Raw genomic sequence first — 18,278 nt, 5'->3', positions numbered from 1 at the left:
CATTAGGTATGGTCAGAGACATATAATTGTATTATATGTCTCTGGTATGGTCAATTACTTTATAATAAATTAAATCAATTCGTTTAAAAGTTCAACTTATAAGCATTGGTTATATATTTTTAAATATGTAATATAAGTAGATGTCATTCTTTCTTGAATATTTATATAACTATATGAACTGAATTTCAGTGATTGTTATATTCAAATGAGCACGTTTTAATGCCCCATGATAGATAATTATACAACGTACATGTTGTACGTACGTCATTGATAGTAACTAAACTCAGTGAAACTCAGTTTTAATTAGCATGTTTGATGCAGTAGCTTTTAAAACATTTTTTTACATCATGCATAGTGTTTCTGATTGGAATTACATACGACGAAGGAAACGGTACATGTGCAGTCGGTGCTTTTCTTCTGAGTAAATAGTGTTGACAAATACTGGCAAGAATGATAGCTGAAGTTCTTTCCGTCAACAATAGAGTTTTCCGGATTTTTAACACGTCTAGTCCGAGATGAGTAAAGTTTTATGTAAATCTGTGCGTTTCCGGTAACTTTTTTTTTGTTCGCAGAATATGAATTTTGTGATATTAAAAGATTTTAAACTAAATACCATAATACATTAGCAGTAGTAAGTATCTGTTATATGATCTTTTAGTATATCAGGGAAAATACATTCTACATGAATCCCGGTACGGTTGTAAGCAGACAAAGGTGTTGAAAATTAGATACATAATGATAACAATGATTATTCAGATACTTCAAATGTAAATATGTTAACAGTTAATGTTGATAATTTTGTTCCAGTTAATAGTTATGTTAAAGTTACAGTTAATGACAGTACAAATGAGTTAAATATGTCGCAAGGTATTTCCAATACCCAACCAGTTAAGGAGGATAAGAAATTTACTCCGAAGGATAATTTGAAGTCGTTGAGAGTTTTGTTTTCAAATGTTGACACCCTGTCAAATAAGCGTTCAGAGTTTGAGGCACATTTATCAATTGAAAAGCCACATATAATAGGTTTATGCGAAATATATCCTAAGAACTCTATGGATAAATCTATATCATCCATGCTAAATCTAGCTGATTATGAAAAGTATTTACCGGACAAAGTGGGGGATAGAGGTGTAGTTATTTATATTCACAAGTCTTTGACTGCTTTTAAAGTTGACATTTTATCGGAATCTGCTTTTAATGAATCGGTGTGGTGTGAAGTTAAATTAGAAGGAACTGATAAACTGTTATTGGGCTGTATTTATAGGAGTCCGTCGTCTGTATCCTGTAATAATAAGAAATTAAATGATTTAATATGTCATGCTCGTAACTTAAAGTACAGCCATTATTTAATTATGGGAGACTTTAACTACCCTGAAATCAAATGGGTTGATAATGAAGTATCAAGTGGTATTAACACAGATCCTTTTAAATTTTATGAGTGTATGCAAAACAATTTCCTATTTCAACATATATGTACACCGACACGTTTTCGTACTGGTCAAAATGCCAATTTACTTGATTTGGTTTTCACGAATGAAGAAAATATGATATCCAAAGACTCTATACAAATGGATTCGCCAGTTGGGAAGAGTGACCATTGCATGATAACTTTCGATTTTTGTTGCTATTTGAATAATGAGAATACTTCTGGCGATCGTTTTTCATATTTTAGAGGTAATTATGAGATTTTTAATGAGACTCTAAACGACATTGACTGGGATGTTCTGCTAAATAATAAAAGCATTAATGAAATGTGGAAATGTTTCTCTACTGTTATGTCCGATAACATTGATAGATTTATTCCGAAGAAGAAAAATGACCGTAAATTTATAAGCCCACCTTTGTGGATGGATAGAGCTACTAAGTCTGCAATTGTCAAGAAACGTAAATCATGGAAAAAATATAAATATTCAAGAAATAATTTGTCATATATCAAATATGTGAAGGATCGCAATGAATGTACAAATACTGTTAAAAATGCCAAACTTAGTTTTGAACAAAAAGTGGCCTTAGAATCAAAGACTAATGTAAAGTCGTTTTGGAATTATGTTAACAGTAAACTCAAGACTAGATCAGGAATAGGTACGCTTGAGAAACCGGATGGTACTTTAGCATCCAGTACTGCTGACAAAGTTGAAGTTTTAAATCAGTTTTTTACTAGTGTTTTTACTCAAACGGAGGACTTGAAAGATTATGATACTAATTCAGTGTCGAACAATTATTTAAATGATATTAATATTTGTCAGGAAGATGTGATAAAGAAACTTAATAAATTAAAGACAGATAAATCTGCAGGACCTGATGGTCTCCATCCGAAAGTTTTATATGAAGTTAGACATGCAATTTGTTATCCATTGTTTCTAATTTTTAATAAGTCTATCAAAGAGGGGAAAGTTCCAGACGATTGGAAAAATGCCATAGTATCACCGATATTTAAGAAAGGGAAAAAACTAAAACCTGGTAATTATAGACCTGTAAGCTTAACATCAGTGGTATGTAAGATATGTGAATCCATTATTAGAGACAATATTATGAAGTTTATTCTTACAAACAATCTTTTTACTAGTAGTCAATATGGCTTCCGTCCTGGTAGATCATGTGTTACTCAACTCCTAGAGGTTCTGGATGAGTGGTCAGAATTAATTGATAGTGGTTTTCCACTGGACTCGATTTTCCTTGATTTTTCCAAGGCGTTTGATACTGTACCGCATCAGCGTTTATTTTTGAAACTTGAAAAACTTGGAATAAAGGGATGCATTTTAAACTGGATAAAAAGTTTTCTATCTGGGCGTAAGCAATGTGTTCGTATAAATAACACAACATCAACATGGTCAGACGTTGTGAGCGGTGTACCTCAGGGAAGTGTTTTAGGACCAGTTCTTTTCTTAACATTTATAAATGATCTTCCTGATGTAGTAGAGGGCATAGTGAAAATTTTTGCTGATGATTGTAAAGTTTATTCTAAAGTCTCGTCAGATTATGAGCAAAGTAAGTTACAGGCAAATTTGGACAGATTATGTGAATGGTCAGATATGTGGAAATTAAAATTTAATGCTGCTAAATGTAAAGTATTGCATATTAATCCTGACAATGACCTGCAATATCGTTATACCATGTTGGATGAATCTGGAAATTTTATTGCATTATCTACAGTGAATGAAGAAAAGGATCTTGGAGTAACTTTCGAGTCTAATTTGAAATTTGAAAAACATATAAGTGATATTTATAACAAAGCGCAGAGAGTGTTGTCTCTTATTCATCATTCTTTTGATTACATGGATCAAGATATGTTTCTTACTATTTATAAATCAATAGTGCGTCCGCTGCTTGAATATGCGACATGCGTCTGGTCACCGTATCTTAAAAAAGACATCCGTAAACTGGAATCTGTACAAAGGAGGGCCACAAAACTGGTGAAAAATATTTGTCATCTTAATTATGAAGACAGGCTACGTTCATTGGGTTTGCCAACTTTGGAATATCGTAGGGATAGGAATGACATGATACAAGTCTACAAATCGTTGCATGGTATAGATGACATCGACTGGATGAAGCTATTTACTTTAGCACCATCTAATAATACTAGAGGTCACTCATTAAAACTGTTTAAAAAACAGTGTAAGACCACACATAGACTAAATACTTTTTCAATTAGAGTAGTGGATCAGTGGAATAACCTGTCTGATTTAACAGTGACGGCAAAGACTCTAAATAATTTTAAGTCTGCACTAAATGGCGAAAACTGGAACCCTTATAAATTCATATGTTCGTGTTAATTAAGCGTTCAGCTGCGCACACCCAAATAAGTGTTTTTTACTATAAGTTTTAATATATATTATATATATATATATTAATTATGAGAAGAGAAATGCATATACGACAATCCAAGATGAGGGGTCAGTAGAAGCCTTTGGCTTATTTAAAACGACCCGAAGATAAAGGTATAAAGGTATAAAGGTATAAAGGTATAGTAGATCTCATCACAGCCACAGAACTCATGAGTTTATAATGTTGGCAATAACGGTGTATAAATATGTCAAACTCGACTATCACAGTAGAGATTCTCTCAAACTCGACTATAATTATACACCGTTATTGCTAAAATTTCAAAACTCCTGTGATCGTCTTCCAAATCTAAACATCCTTTGTACTGTTGTAGCCTGTAGGACAATCACACTGCTACAATACATGTATCTGTACAGCATGTAGAACACATCAATACATTATACTGTAGTATGAGAACCACTCGAATTTGCTTACATTACACATAAGCACCCTACACACAGCATTTAAACAAATCACTTTCGTCGGTCACTGTGTGCACCTTTTTTCTTCAAATTCCAGTTGAATTATTGGATATGTCTATACTTAGGGGACAGAGTCCACTAATGGCCCTATTCATGTTATTATGTTTAAAAAAAAATACATATATATTTCCCTCAAAAAAAACTTTCTTCTAATGAACTCATAATCATTAACTTTTTATTTTCCATGCTTTTTAAATTTTTCCTCAGACATCTACTTCCTTCTTCCGGTCCAGTTTGTCATGTTTGTAATGAGACTTTGAGTAAAATATATATTTATCAGTTTAGTAAAATATAAGAAGGAACATAATACCAATTTTGAATTAAAAAAGAATAATGCATTCAGACTTCGTCCCCTTTTACAGGTAATGCCTGCCTCATATTATGTGTATAGCTGGGGAACAATATAGTTCTTAGGTCCTTATGTTATTTTTTTAACTTTTTGCAGACCATATAGTTAACATACATTATGTATTTGGTATACAATCAATTATCAATTATTAGGGCTTTTACTATTTTTCACAAGTGGAGTGAGTTGGCAGGCCTTTGTTCACTGAATGTACAAATGTAGTCCGTGTACATGTGTCTATAGCAAACCTGAACATTTTGAAAGTGTAAATTGTATTTATTAATTAACATGATTAACAATGATTAACATTCTGTTATTTTTTTTATTATTTTTTTTTAATTTTGTATTTTTTACTTACACTAATGTCAGTCAGGGTTACTACTTGTACAAGTTATTTTTAATTACTTGAAGAAGTAATATTAACTTTTAGGTTTCTTATAAAACAAGTGAATTTTATTTACTTGTATAGGTAAAAAAAAAAAATAGACAGTAGAAGTAAAATAGTCATCCTATCTTCATTTATTGGACCCTGCGCAAATACTTAAGATCTTTGCACAATCAGTTTCTTTGTTGAATTAATGAGATGAAACATTGAACTCTAATAAAAAAATTTGAGCAAACCTGGGAAAAATCATTAAAGGCATGAATTAAAATCTCAAAACTTGAAGAATTTTGTGGGATTGTAAGAAAAAATTACTTATACAAGTAAATTTTTAAGAACATTAAGGGGAGATTATAATTCAAACATTATTTATTTACTTATGCATGTTATGTGTGCATATATTTTTTTACTTCTTCAAGTACATGTAAATAAAAATAACTTGTACAAGTAGTACCCCTGACTGAATGTTTATTTAAATTGTAAACCATCAATCAATTAATTAATTTTTGATTTGCAGCTTATTATTTTTTTAGACCAATGTGAAAGAAGAAATGTTGTAAGAATGGTATGTAACACAATGTCTGACATAACTGAAAACCCAGGAATTGATATGTTCTCAAACAATAACTACCTGCCTGATATTGGACAGTTTAGTAACCAAGGAAACAATGGATACTTACAGAGGTGTCGTCTGCCATCAACCAATCAGGGAGCTCAATTCACATTTGCTGTCCCAACCCGGGCCAGTTCATATACCTTGGGCCAAATAGGCCACACCCACCAACCAAGAGGACTCTATTCTATCCCAATTAGTCAGCAGGGTATGGTGCCTGGATTTGGGGCGTCATGGCAACATTCAGTACCTAGTCGGATGCCATGGACAGAAAATTGGACTGCACCTACTACTAGCTTTGGAATAACTACATTTACAGCCATACCAACCATGTCTGTACCTTCATTTAGTATTTACAGGTATGTATTGTCTTAATTAATTAGAACTAGTACATTTGCCTTAAGCTTCCTTACATTGTCTTATAAAATGTGGACTTTTAAGAATGAGCTATTACTGTGCAGAACCTCATAGTTGGGAGTTAGTTTGATCTACCTTTTTAGTATGACTGAGAATATCAAATTCATTATGAAAAAGTACAATCTGTTGATTCTTGAATGTAGAAATAGGAAATTTTTATATGAGAAAAGGAAATGAAGGGTATATCATGTACAAGTATATGTCAAAGAAATAGCAAATCACATCAATCCTAAGCAATATTGAAATGAACAAAGGTTTTTTTCTTTTGTTCAGACAATAAATACTATTGAAATGACAAAAAATATTTTGTTGCATGATTCATAGTTTATAAGTTAGTTTTTTTTTTAAAGAATGCAAGTGAAGACAATTAGAATGACGTTCATTATCACTGAACTAGTATATATTTGTTTAGGGGCCAGCTGAAGGAAGCCTCTGTGTGCGGGAATTTCTCGCTACATTGAATACCTGTTTGTGACCTTCTGCTGTAGTTTTTTTTTTTGGTCGGGTTGTTGTCTCTTTGACACATTCCCCATTTCCATTCTCAATTTTAACTCAAATAGCTAAAGTTGCTTACAACAATTATTTGTAATCATGTAATGGTGCACGTAGTTCTTTAAAATCTTAAGCTTTTTTTTTATAGATGCAATCTGAATGTTGACATCAACATGATCAACATCAAGAGATTCAATATTTTATCTGAGATGTCTGAAAGCATAGACCATAAAACAGACATACAATGTTAACACTATGAACAACAAATGTACCGTGTTGAAGGCCGTACTTTAACCTATAATGGTTTAATTTTTGAATTGTTGTTTGGATGGAGAGTTGTCTCATTGGCACTCACACCACATCTTCCTATATCTATTATACAATAATGTGAATTCATTTTTTTTTGTGGTTACCAATTTTCGTGGATTGAACAAAACTTATACTTTCCTGGACATTTAATTTGGTGGTTCTGCCAAAGTCTGCATACAAGCCTATGGAAAATTTGTAATTTGTTGAACATTTAAATTTGAGCTTCACATGCACCCTTGAAATATAAGAAATTTGGTAATCAATGAAAAAGAATTAATCCACAGTAGCTGTCAGAACAACAAAAGTGTATATATGTTACAATCATATATCTATTGATATAGATTATTGTTTACAGATGGAAAATGACCATGTGTGTATATATTTAAATCTATTTTGTTATGTTAAAGGGGCACTAGCTGTCAAATTCATGGTCACCAATTTGACTCAAATTCTCATATTTGATTAATAACAATGTAAAACATTGATCCAATCTATCAAACGTTAAAAATAAACAGTTTACAGAGCATGGGGTAGATGATATGTAGGTTCGTTTCGTGTGTATTTAAATCCAGATGCCATCTAATTAACTATCGATTTGACCTCAGATGACCATATAAGCGATGTAAACACAAATAAAGATATGAATAGGTTAAACCAGCACGTGCAATTGGAGTTTTATAGGTTTGTTTGATTTGAATTTATAGATTAAAAATATAAGTTTCTCATTGTTTTTAACCGAATAAGAATGATTTATGTGGATCGAATTAGTAATCAAATGATTTACCGTAGTTTCACTTTCATTGTTGACATTTTTTTTCTTTAAATAACCAGTTCACGTACAATGCATGCGTTGTCAGTCTCTAGCTAGATGTTAAATTGAAGGTCACATGAATACCGGTTAGAATGATGATGACGTATTCACTTGCAAGTGAATCAGTCAAAAATTATGTATAATCGCTTATTTCAACAAAATTAAAGCAAATTGATTGCCAAAAGCAAATTATTATTTCATTATTCCAATTTAATTAATGATTAATTTAAAAAAAATCATACTTTATTTTTTTATATATATCGTAGCTAGTGCTACTTTAATAGTTACTTATATTAAAAAATATCTTTATTCTGATTGGTTGATTTTTATTGTAGTAGTATACCATCATGCAGTACCACACCAAATCGACCAAAACGTCGGCACTCAGTAGATATAGAGTAAGTTTTTTAAAAGCATCTGTAAAAAAATTGTTAAATTGGAAGTTTTGAATATGTCCATGCAAAAATAGATTGTCAATACTGGTAGGCAAAAAAGTGGTTTCAACAAGATTTAAACATATACATTTAGATAAAACCTCGTGATGTAATTAGTGTGGTATGATGACAGATTTTGTTATACTTATTTGGCTATTTTAGTAGTTGACATACATGACATAACAAGTATTGTTTGTAAAAAAAATATTTGACATCTATATAACTTTGTCATGTTTGACAAACTATCATGAAGTGTACATGTTACACAACTTGGACAGATACTTTTTCAAGTTACAAAATTTACATCTGAATGAAAAAGTTCGATTTAAAATGCCAACAGTTTCATTCTTTTACTGACACATAGATTATTTTTTTTGTCAATCTCAAAATTACACATTTCATTTCAGAAAAGAAGCACCAAATTCAAAATGTAGAGTTACAGCTGAGAAAATGGTTGCCAGAATGGAAGGGTTATCTCTAATGAATACTGGTTCCCCTAGTGGTAGTGAAAGAACAGAGTACCAGTTCCAACCAGCTCTTGACTATGACTTAACTGACATGACTACATCCAGTACAACTTGTTCAACAATGTCTGGGGGATGGGAAAGATTCAGGGAAATAGAAAACAGGTCAGGAAATGTAGCACTATCCATTTTAGCATTCTTTTTGAAATTGATCTAGAGAACATCTTTTTTAAATCACTTTAGATACTGTTAATTCAGAAATTTATGCGTGCATTTATTATGGTGATTGTTGAACAATTTTTAAAAAAAATTACAAGATTAATATTTTAAGTATCACAATTTAAAAAAAAAAATGCTGGTTACAAAAAGTTTTAGTTTTAGATAATATTTTTTGTTTAATTCTTTCAGGCACCCATTATCACAATGATAAAAACATCGCAAAAATTTCTGAATTTACTTTACCTACGGAAATATAGAAGTGATTTTCCTTTTACTACATCTTATATTATAGTATTATGAAAGAATAAAGCATTTCTGGTGCTCATTATGCAATGTCAAAGATTTTAATTATGAATGCAAGCATAAATCCTCTAAAAACACTTAAGCTTGACCATGTTGACCAAACCCAAACCCAAAACATAGACACATACTAATGTATTCCTGCTCTTCATCTCAAAAGTATATTCAAGCCTTCTTACATCAGACATCTACAAATGGTAGATGTCAACAAAGTTATATCTATGCATTAAGAATATAGATAAGAAGATGTGGTATGAGTGCCGATGAGACAACTCTCTATTCAAGTCACAATGTATAGAAAATAAATAATCAAAACTCAAAGTACAACCTTCAACACAGAAACTTGACATAAACCAAACAGCAAGATATAATAGGCCCCAAAATAGCTAGTGATAAACAATTCCTACATGAAAACCAACAGTCATTCCATACAAAAACAAGAAACATCTATGAACCACACTAGTAAATGACAACCACTGTACAATATGCTCTTAATTATGAACCCAGATGTTGGATAATTAAAAAACAAATTACAGGTTGCTACAAGTTGTTTTGTTTGTAATCATTTCATACTTGTATTTATTCAAATTTCAGATTAAACTCAGAATCAGAAGATGATGATCTTCCAGATGAAGATGGAGTGAAAGTTCATATAACAGAAAGTATAGCAAAAAATATCCTGGAGTCACAACCTCTTATACCACAGAAAATACTAGATAATTTGTAAGTCACTGGGTCACAACCTCTTATACCACAGAAAATACTAGATAATTTGTAAGTCGCAGTAAAGGGATTAGTTTTAATTTGCAAAATAGTCTTTAAGAAGGATTAGCTACAAGAAATTACAAAAAATGTTCAACCAGTAATGAAACTGATAATGTGAAATGATAATTTACTTTTTGTATCCAGCATGGTTCAATTTTGCCATAATAGGCTAATAAACATCTATGATGAATTATTTACTTGCAAGTGAATAATTTAACCTCTTTGAATTCGTATGAATATAACTGTCAATTTTACCCCTTAGCTATAGTGGCCTTCAGCTGAAATTCTTAGGGGTTATCGGTGAAAATAATCTAAACTATCAATCGTGTTCACTCGAGATATAGTTTTTCACATTCCATTCATAAATCGTCAAAAGAAAAACCACTACTGACCTACCTTTTAAGTGATCGCACTGTAATAATCCTGACCTTCACATTTTCCAGAATGTTTTCTATTGTTATTATGCCATCTTTGTTTCTATGAGGATCATTTGTTTACATATGACTCATTTCACTTTTGAAGTTTTCTGTAATGTTCTTTTCATTGATGTGATTAAGTTTCCTGCACTTTATGCCTATTTTATGAAATTGAACTCCATGGAAACACTTCCGGTAAAAACAATGGCAGATTCCACCATTCAAAATAGTCTTGGAAAATGTGATGATCAGGATTATCACAGTGCAATCACTTAAAAGGTAGGTCAGTAGTAGTCTTTCTTTTTGCGATTTATGAATGGATAGTGAAAAACTATATCATGAGTGAACCTGATTGACAGTTTAGATTATTTTTCCGATAACCACTACGAATTTCAGCTTAAGGCACCTATAGTGCTGGATAATGTTTGAAATAGGAAGTTTTTTTAAAAAGGAAAAAATGTCAAATATTGAAGCATTTAATATTTAATAGCTATTAGACCTTTGGTTTTCCGGTTTGAATGGTTTTACATTAGTAATTTTGAGGCCCTTTATAGCTTGTTGATCGGTGTGAACCAAGGCTCCGTGTTGAAGGCCGTACATTGACCTATACTTGTTTACTTTTTTAAATTGTGAATTGGATGGAGAGTTGTCTCATTGGCACTCATACCACATCTTCCTATATATCTAAGTATTAAGATTTGTCATTGAAAGATATAATCTAAACATTGTCTCGTTCCATAAACCAAATGTTTGTAATTTAATGATTTACAGTCAAAAGCCATGTATGGAGGTTGTGCTATGGAAGAGTCCTGGTGGTTTTACTACAGAATCAGTAACAGTAATCAAAGACACATCTAGTACACCAGTCACAACGTCGTCACAGCAACCATTAGTGTCACCACCTCTTCAAATTAGGTATGGTAGTAATACATAGTTTTATTTGAAGATTGATTTTTTTTTCATGTTCAATGGGAAATATTTGACAAGCATGTCAGCAATACACTTCCTAGAAACTTACAAATGAGCAACAGGAACCCTACCAAAAACTTGAGCTCCAGCATGGGTAAGCAGATGCTATTCCAAAAGAGGGACGAAAGATACCAGAGGGAGAGTCAAACTCGTAGATCTATAGAGAAAGACAAACAGACAAATAATAGTACAAAAGACACAACATAGAAAACTATGGACTAAGCAACACGAACCCCACCAAAAACTTGGGGTGATCTCAGGTGCTCTGGAAGAGTAAGCAGATCCTGTTCCACATGTGGCATCCATCGTGAAATGCATTTTAAGGACAAATTGAATAATCAGTTTAATTTTTTTATGTCACATCTATGAAAAGGACAGGATTGTGGTTACAATAATTTAGACATATATATGTGAGGTCGGTCATCTATGACACAGATAAATGTTTTTCAAAATACTCAACCTAATTTTGATTGTGTGAGGATATTTATTAGCTGCTAAATGCCAAGTTTACATTTTATAGCCGTTAGATCCTTAAGATTAAAACAGGAATAACAATATAGTAGAAAGGTAAAATTAGTAGATTCATATATAAGTTTCCTGACAATTCACTGATCATCAAGTAACAAAATGATCCCTGGAGCTTATTTTCCAATATCTCTACATAACATCATCACTATAAACTGAAAAAGACCAGTGTTGATTATAACACACTTCAGAAAAGAACCCAGTACATACAAAAAAACTATTGAAAATTTTATTTATGTTTCAAAGTTTATATATCTGTCTCGCTTAATTTTTTTTTAACTATATGTTAATAACATTTACCTTTGATGTTTTATAGTGTAGATAGCAATTCATCAAAAGACATGGAAGCCGAAAGCTGTATGGAAACATATGACGATGATATGGATTTATGAAACATGTCTAGTTTTAGGGACTGCAATTAACAGCTAAATTATTGTACTATTATTAGAGATAAACCGTAACATACCATGGATTCATTCATATTTGTGGGATACTAATTTTGGTGGATTTGTAGGTACATTATCATTGTTCAAATATTTACAAATTTTCCATATTGTATTCAGACTTCGGCAAAACAAATATCCACAAAATTGCAAGATTTTATCAATCCACGGAAATTAGTACCTTCTAAGATAAATGAATCCACAGTAACAGAACCATAATACTTCTGATGGTCACAGCTCATTGTGAGCAGTGGCAGCTTTAGATTTTATAGAAAGGGTTCTAAATTTTGAAAATAGCCTTCAGAAAAAAAAAAGTTAAAAATTGTTTCTAAAAATTCTTTTTTTTTCGCTCCAAAGGATGAGGTGTTAACCTGCTAAACCCCAACTGAATCCATCAATGGTGAGGGAGTATTTCTTGACAAGACAAAATCTTGCCATATACACTGGACAGTAGTGAAAATTTGTTTGATGAGTTATTCCAAAGCAGTTTGTAGATAAAATATTAAAATATAAGAAGGAAATAAAATATTGTTGGCAAGAACTGCCCCCTTGCTAGTTGGAATAAACTAAATAATATATATATATCTAGTTCAAATAAATACTTTGTGTATTATGGTTCTCCTCAGAAACTTGATAATCACAAAACTAAGGACTGTTTCATTTAAACATACATTCTACCTAGGAAGGCAATTTTAACGTAGAGAAACCACCTTTATAAGCAATTTTAGAGACCTGCATACATTTTAAATTTGTACCAACATAATACATATATTTCTCATCCACCCATAGTTACAATTTCAAGTTATCTTCCTTGGGTCCTTTGTACCAGTATGTATTTATAGAATAGCTCTACATCAATTTACAGTACTGTAAACCATTCTTTTTGTGCTGATACATTAATTTACTTTAAGCCCTTGATGATTTATTTTAAAATTTAGCACTATTTTTCAATTTGTGAAATTAAATCGCTCACAAAAATTAGTTGGGGCACAGTATTTTGGTAACATTATTTAGAACGCCCTTAGTTATGACCATCAGTAGTAGTATTGTTAAGATTACTTTTTACAATGTTTTAAGACTTTTATGTGTATATAAACTGTGAGATCATGGAACAAAAGAACAGTGTTTATATTTTATATTGATGTGTATTAATGTATACAAATGGTGGGCGGGCATTAAATATCATTAGTTGTGAAGATATGAAACCACACTGCAAAACATAATCAAATTTCATACCTGTCTGCTCATTGATTATAAATTTGCTATAGCATTTAGAAAGGGGCTTTCCAATGTTGTGATTTTATATTTTATCTGGCCTCATTGTTAGCTTAATAAAACATGCATTGTCATACAGCATTTGAAACATTTGTGACAATTATATAGCATTAATACAGGTTCACACTGGTGACAGTTAGCCATTAACAAATAAATCAAAATTGTCTATTATTGTATGGCTTCCAATACCTTACATATTTTAACTTTCATAAAGACAATAACAGCTGAATAAGCCCAGTGGCGGATCCAGAACTTTTCCTAAGAGGGGGCCTGCTGACTGACCTAAGGGGGCCCCGCTGCAGTCATGCTTTAGTGATTTCCTATATAATCAACCAAATTTTTCCAACAAAAGGGGGGGGCCCTGGCCCTCCCTGGATCTGCCTATGGTACCAGTTGATTGTTAATTACCCCATAAATGTGCCTGCTATTAATCATGATCAGGTAACCCTCTTTTGTAGCCAAATGCTCAGTTTTAAGATATAATGTGAAGTGCTATTATCTTCTTAGAAATATTTAGATATCATAACATTTGTGACTTTCAGTCTAATTGATGTTTAATTGCATCCAATTTCTAACTATTGCTTAATCTCTTTATTTTCACTACCTTTCTGATTTGGACAAGATGTTTATTGCTAAAGTGCCAATCTGCAAAAGCTTCAGACAGTAGTGAATTGAAAGCATAACAAACAAAAACCTATTCAAGCTTAAATTAATTTTAGTTCAGAATGTACATGTATAATGGTACACAGATATAACATGTTTCCTTTTCTTGTTCTGGAATTCCATGATATATAAATTTGGTTAAAATCCACTAGAAATTAACAATTATGGGGAGATTACTCTGCAATTTGATATCATTTTGAACAAAAATTATCTAAAGATTTCACAAATTACTAGACATGTAAAAACAAAAAACCTTCTTTTTCTAATTCAGGTTACAGATATTTTCAAAATAGGATAGTTAGGTCAATGCTTTTTTTCTGCCTTGCTTTGAAATTCTTTTAAATTGCAAAATTCTAACAAAGACTGGCACTTAATGAAACCTTGCAATCTTTCAGATAACTAACACTACTTTTGTATTTGTGTGAAAACTTGTTTTAAAACTCCCTATCCCATGGTTATTAGTATTTGGTCGCTTCCGTCCGTAAACATGTACAAATCATTCTGGAATAGTCCTTATTGAAAAAAGCATTACTTATTATCAAGATATCCAGCCATTGTGTGAAATAGTTGTTATTTCAATAACAAGAATTTTAACATCTTTATTAAAGTTGTTTAAAGTACTATTAATTCTAAGTTATTGCGATATTTTTTTTATTAATGTGAAAATTATAACATCATGTTCGCAATAATGATCACCTACATTAGTAATTTCCCCATTATAAAATTTTTGCAATCTCATTGATTAGATTTCGCAATCATAAGTGCATGCAATTAATTTCTGAATCCACCAAAAGTTATAGAGCTGTAATAGAACAACACTGTTATATAAAACAGATTAGATCTTGGCAAAATATTGTACTAAAACAAATTAATCAAAGGTCTTTGAATATTGAACTTTATTCCCAAATATTAATTACTGCATAAATTTCATACAGTTTGGCTGGACTTAAATACCTAAATTACTGGAACAGTCTATTTTAAAAATATAATTTGGTGGCTCATTAGTCCATTTTGGTTCCCAAATATACCTGACAAGGTTATTCCTAAATATTTATATGAGCATGGGAATCAATCCTCTAAACTAATTTATTTTTGCAACCAATTTATTTTAGCGACCTTCGACATGAAGAAAAATAATGCGAATATAGATAATTGCAAAAAATTTAAAACTTTCCTTATCAAACTACATTAAGTTGAACTAGAAAATAGTGAGATTAAATTGCAGCTAGGTCAGCTAGAAAGGGCTGTACACAAAATAAAGTATTTGCCAAAGTAAAGTTTTTGCCAAAATAAGTTGGTTTATAGTATTTTATGAGACATTTTTTCACTAGGGTAGCAAAGAACATATAGTTTGTGGAGATTTTTTCTCTGTTGAAGACCTCAACTTTGACTTTTGATTCTTTTAAATTTGCTTTTAGTCTTTTCATGTGCATGTTATTATTTTGTTGTCATGAATTGATACTTTTGAATTAATATTGATTAACCTTTGTTTTATAATCATGATAATTATATAATTATATTTCTTAGACTATTGAAGTCATTAGTCATTTAAGGATGCACTTACATGTAGGTAAGGTTTAGGAATTTCTGTCAGATGTTCAAACTCCTTTGAGTGTTTCCTACCTAGAGGGTGAAATAGTTTGCCCCACAACACCCATTTTTCTTTTTATAAAGAAGACTTCAATAGATCATAAAAGACTTTTTACCAAACCTTAAGCAGATTCTAGATTTCTTGGATATGATTTGATGCCCAAATACTACCAATGCAAGAATGTACGGTATTTTTCAAAAATATCTTGAAAAGGAGTTCTATAACCTATTAATATGTTTAGATTACTGTAAACCAACTAATTTTGGTGGATACTTTTTTTCACGTTTATCCCCAGCTAGTCTAATTCACGGCGATTTAGTTTCGCGATTTTCTAATTTACTTGATGTAGTTTGATAGGGAAAGATCTAAGTAAAACATATTCACAACAATTTAATTTCACTTTATTTTTCAACTCGCAAAAGTCGCAAAAATAAATTGCTTGCGCAACTAAGTTTGTTTACAGTATTTTGTTCCTTAGCTAATGCTCTTTTGACTGAAAGTATCAATTCGAAAGTCTAGATTTTTTTTTTAATTTCACCCAAGTACATCCTTTAGTCCGGCACTTTCAGACAAAATTAATGTGCTTAATTACAAGGAAAAACCAGTTGAGTAACCAGACTGTTTTGTAAATAAAACTTGTCATTACAATGTATTTCATTGTTTATAATGTATTTCATTGTTTATAATGTATTTCATTGTTTACAATGTATTTCATTGTTTATAATGAATTTCATTGTTTACAATGTATTTCATTGTTTATTAATGTTTTATTGTTGTTACAGCAATGAAGAAATGAAAATAAAACATATTTAAAGTAAGCAACTTTGTTATTTTTAAAATATAGTATTAATGTATGGACTTTTTCATATTGGCCCTGTAACATGCCCGAGTAAAATAATGGCCAAGGATGGTTGTAATGGCCCTGAGCCAACGCCGAGGGCCATTACAACTGTCGGAGGCCATTATTAATATCAAGGGGATGTTACAGGGCCAATATGAAAAATTCCATATATTGATACTTTTATTAACCAACTAAGGCAATTTATTCAAGAACAGTCTTCGATTCCGGATCCACAATTATACAGCTACAACAGGACCAATACAGAAAAAGCCAGTTTTATAACATTAATATTAAACGGTTTTAATTTTTCGATTTAACAAAGAGTAATAAACTTACCGTGAAGAAGATACAGGAATTTCATAGCTGAACTTCAACTTGTCTTTTTGCATTCAATTTCGCATGGAATTTTGGTTGACATTGTGACGGTCAGATGTAATTTCTGATTTCTCATCCAAGTACTTAATTGTATGCTATTAAAATTCATTTCATCTAGCAAATATAAAGTAGCTGGGAAGAATAAATCAGACAGTTTAACTAATCTTAAAGTCAGCATTATGAGGATTGAACAATGGAAATGAAACAGTGATAATAATGGAAAGTCGTACTCATAAATTAAAAGGCTGTGAAATATTTCCGTTTCAAGTCGTTACAAAACAATGAACATCATTTAAACTTGTTTTTATGATATTAAGTTTAAAAAAAATAAAAAAATGTAACACTTATTTAAAGAAATAAACAACATTTTGATATAATCGATGTCCAGTTTCATCTGTTCATAATGCATGACTGTGATTTCGTAATGCACGGGTGTGATTTCGTAATGCACGGGTGTGATTTCGTAATGCATGACTGAGATTTCGTAATGACTGGCTGCAGCAATTTCTCCGTTCGTAATGACCAGATGTCGAAAATTTTCCTTTTATAAAGCATGGGCATTTCTTTACATATTGTAGTAAGTTGGTTAATAATGTAAGATAATGTACTTGGCAAATCTTTCAGGAGTTTTGGTCCTCAATGCTCTTCAACTTCATACTTTATTTGACCTTTTTACTTTTTTGGATTCAAGTGTCACTGAGGAGTCTTTTTTAGACGAAATGTGTGTCTGGCATACATACAAAATTTAATCCTGGTATCTATGATGAGTTTATTTATATCTTGATTTAGTTTTATTGGAATTCATCTTTTTTCAACTTTAATTACTGGTCATTTGTTCTGGTCGCAGTTTCTTTCTCTATTTTTTTTTACCAAAACACAAAAAGGGTGAAATTTGTCATATGAGGGCAGTCACTAATATTAGAAGTCAACAGACCATTCATCTTTGCAGATCATTGCTAGTTTTTGTCTCGCCAGTGAACAAGTCCTAGTATGCAACACATTTCATAGATCATTGATGAAGGGTAAAATTACATAATTGGGTCGTTTCTCTCAAATACTATCAGCAGAAGATATAAGTCAACTGTATTTGATGTATGGACTGATTATAATGAATACATTTCAGTCCAACTGGTTACATCTGACAGCAATCTAATTTTCATGGTTCATTTGTCCATATTTACTTTTTGTGTCTTGATCTGTTTCTCAAATACTATAAGTAGTAATTATACTTGAATATTATTTGGTGTATGGAATGAATGTAAAGTGTACATGTTAGTCAGCTGGCAGGTATCATCTGACCTTGACCTCATTTCATGATGCA

General features: G+C 31.3%; 1 protein-coding gene across 2 annotated transcripts; it reads left to right on the top strand.

Annotated features, from left to right (window-relative positions):
- The first annotated feature begins 505 nt into the window (after positions 1 to 505).
- Positions 506 to 16,352, top strand: LOC134680933 (uncharacterized). 2 transcript variants are annotated; one of them, XM_063540245.1, is made up of 7 exons: positions 506 to 631; positions 5,569 to 6,007; positions 8,013 to 8,075; positions 8,519 to 8,740; positions 9,689 to 9,817; positions 11,047 to 11,190; positions 12,086 to 16,352. In XM_063540245.1, the coding sequence occupies exons 2-7, from the start codon at positions 5,598 to 5,600 to the stop codon at positions 12,159 to 12,161; spliced, it is 1,044 nt and encodes a 347-aa protein (XP_063396315.1). In that variant the 5' UTR covers positions 506 to 631; positions 5,569 to 5,597; the 3' UTR covers positions 12,162 to 16,352. The 2 variants fall into 2 exon arrangements, with proteins under 2 accessions (XP_063396315.1, XP_063396314.1); XM_063540244.1 differs by having other exon boundaries at positions 5,553 to 6,007.
- The last annotated feature ends 1,926 nt before the right edge of the window (positions 16,353 to 18,278 follow it).

This window comes from Mytilus trossulus, chromosome 8, assembly GCF_036588685.1.
Source record: "Mytilus trossulus isolate FHL-02 chromosome 8, PNRI_Mtr1.1.1.hap1, whole genome shotgun sequence".
Taxonomy (NCBI): Eukaryota; Metazoa; Mollusca; class Bivalvia; order Mytilida; family Mytilidae; genus Mytilus; species Mytilus trossulus.
Note: the sequence above shows the minus strand (reverse complement) of the source record. Positions and strands in the feature narration are given on the sequence as shown.